This window comes from Eurypyga helias, unplaced genomic scaffold (genome assembly GCF_000690775.1).
Source record: "Eurypyga helias isolate BGI_N326 unplaced genomic scaffold, ASM69077v1 scaffold21126, whole genome shotgun sequence".
NCBI classification, from domain to species: domain Eukaryota; kingdom Metazoa; phylum Chordata; class Aves; order Eurypygiformes; family Eurypygidae; genus Eurypyga; species Eurypyga helias.
This window is the reverse complement of record NW_010257578.1, coordinates 1-2699: the sequence shown is the minus strand read 5'-3', so window position 1 is coordinate 2699 and position 2699 is coordinate 1. Positions and strand designations below refer to the sequence as shown.

The window sequence follows — 2699 nt, the reverse complement described above, 5'->3', positions numbered from 1 at the left end:
AGTTTTGTTAGCTCAGTGCATGTTCATGGAGGTGCCACGACCTTCAACCAGGTCTGCTGGGCCCTGACAGCTCCCATTCGGTTCTGCACGTGCTTCCCTGAGGTCTCATGGCTGTGCAAGGAGCCTGCACCTCTCAGTCCAGGCTGACCCAAATGATTCCACTTGAGTTAAGCACTAGGACACACATGCTGGTCCATCCTACATACCAGAAAAAAGGCCTCTGGATCTGGCTGAACTTGGATCTGGCTTGCTCCCAGTGCTCAGAGCACACAGCTATGGAAACACCATTCAAGTCCCTATCAATGATTTGCTTTAGTTCCCACGCTGCATCCTTGGCCCTGATGCACTGAGCGCCAAAACCCAACATCCCTACAGCTTTGGGACCAGCTCCTGGCTGTGCGCCCTGAAGGGAGTCTGGGATCACACCTTGCCACACCACATGGTTGTACTCACCCGTACAATATAGACTCGGACCAGCACATTGATGGGGTCGTTGCTGGGGATGCCCTGGAACATGCCAAAGTTGGGGTCATATCCTGCGTCCTTGGTGATATCATCCGGGAGCGGCACTTTGTAGACGCACATGGAGCCCTAATGTGAGGGAGTGCAGAGCCTGGTGAGAGTCCTGCTGCTGAGGTAAGCCTCCCCATCCCAAACCACCCTTCAGTCAATATCCTTGTTTCTAGCCATGTGCTGTAGCAGACAGACTGGATCTGGAAAATTCCTCCACTGCACAAGCAACTGTTCAGGGATTGCAGCCATGAGCAGGGGAATTGGATAAAGGGAAGGAGGCCTGCAGTGGTATCTGGCTAGCAAGGAGCTCATGGAGAGGGATTTCCAAGAGTAAAACTGACAGGAGCATATAAGCAGTGGGAATAAAAGGGTTGACAAGGGATGGGCTGGAAAATCTGGGTACTAAGGGCAAAACTGGCATCAACAGGCTTCATCTGGCCAGGATCACACCCTCCAAAAGGTTCTTGTTCAAGAAGCTTAGAGCTGAGAGATGTGCTCCTACACTGCCTGGGCAACCCTGCAATGTGACCACCAGCCTAGGTGACTGGTTTTGGTGCAAAATGGCTCACAGAGACAACCCAGGGCATGAGTTTTTTTACAGTGGGCAAGAAGGATCTGTTTTCCCCTTGGCCTTCTGTAAGAGTCATCAAGGATCTGTTTGCCTGCAGATCACCACCTCTGTGGATGTGATCTTTGAAGCCACCTGGTTTTTGGGGCTACCCTTGGGGGCTTTCCCTCCCCACAAGGTGCTGCAGCTGGGTCGGTGCAGACTGGTTACTACTGCATCCTTCCTGCTAAACCACCTTTAGCAGAGAAACCTGTTGGCAAGGGCTTCCCAAGCTGCCCCTGCCCTGGCCCGACTCAGCAGCCAAACTCACTTTGAACCTCCCCACTATCCGCTCTTCTTCTGTCGCATTGTCGTCGTTGTCCCCAATCTTCCCACGGAGCAGGTTGAAGGTGTGCAGCCAGTCCTCAAAGTTATCGAACTCCGTTTCCAGCTCTTTGTTGAAGACCTGAGATGACAGAAAGTTAAAGGAGGGGAATTAGGTTAAAAAATAAAAGGTGAGGAAAAGATATGGTGACTACCCGAGCCAACATGGACACCTCAGCTCCCAGTGTCCAGTTCTCTAGGAAAGGAATGGATCTCCAGGCTCATTGGGTTGGATCTGGATGGGAGAAGCATCTCCCCGAATGGATAAGGTAGAGCTGAGTGGGTGAGGTGGGTGTCCCCCTCTCTGTGCCAGACCCAGGTTCAAGCCCCTTCTGAACCCCAGACTTCATTAATCCTAATGAACACCATGGGCACCACCGTGAACCAGAGACCATCCCTGCCCCGAGCCTTGGCTGGGCTGGATAACTCTCCCCTCCACCCAGGGCACATCCAAGATGCCCCAAGGATGATCCTATCCCAGGAACAACCCTTTTCTGGAAAAGATTTTTACCTCGGACTCCTTCAAACTACAGAGAGAAAAAAGGGCAGTCCTGAGGGACATCTCACCTAGGGTTAGATAACCCTCAGATAGGTGAGATGCTTCCTCATGTGGGGTTGATCCATCCTGCTGGGATCTCCAGATGGGACTGCCACCCTGCCACGGAGCAGGCAGAGCCTCCCCCTCCCCTGCCGACACACGCACCTTCAGTTCATCAATCTTCTGCTTGTTCTTCTTCTCGGGAAGCTCAGGGCCTGACTGTGGCTTCTTTTTCTTATCGTCTTTGGGTGCCTTGGACTTCTCCTTGTTCTTCGCCTGACCCTTGGAACCTTTCATGGGAGAGTTATTAAGTTTGGTTTCTGAGTCCGAGGTGAAGCGATAGGGAGGGAGGAGATGGAAATGAGCGTGATGAGGAGTGGAGGAGGCAGAGAGGGGGATCAGGATCAAAGTCCTTCAGACAGGAGGAGCATGAAAGCTGACAGCTGCTATTTGCAACTCCCATCCCGGCCCTCTCCTGTCTTTCTTTGACTCTGGCCACTGCTGCTCAGGTCCCAGCACCTCCAGGAGCCCAGAGGTCTCTGTGCATGCCACTTCCAGAGCTGACCTGAGCAGAAACCATTTGGAGGACTACAAAGCACGGACAGAGTGCTAGGCTCTGGCTTAGCTTCAACAGCAGAGAGAAGACTTGATCCTGCCCTCAGCATCTCCTTTTCTTCTTTCTTCTGGAGACCTTTCCTGCTGTATGCAGCCTGGAGA

At 52.7% G+C, this 2699-nt stretch overlaps 1 protein-coding gene across 1 annotated transcript in view; it reads right to left on the bottom strand.

Annotated features, from left to right (window-relative positions):
* Positions 1-2394, bottom strand: part of LOC104511454 (otoferlin-like) — a gene marked incomplete at its 5' end in the record, with an annotated part of 11369 nt that extends 8975 nt beyond the window's left edge. The window contains 3 exons of the mRNA XM_010154079.1: positions 454-591; positions 1392-1526; positions 2148-2394. Coding sequence (XP_010152381.1) covers positions 454-591; positions 1392-1526; positions 2148-2394 — 520 coding nt within the window. The remainder of the gene's footprint in view (positions 1-453; positions 592-1391; positions 1527-2147) is intronic.
* Positions 2395-2699: the final 305 nt, after the last annotated feature.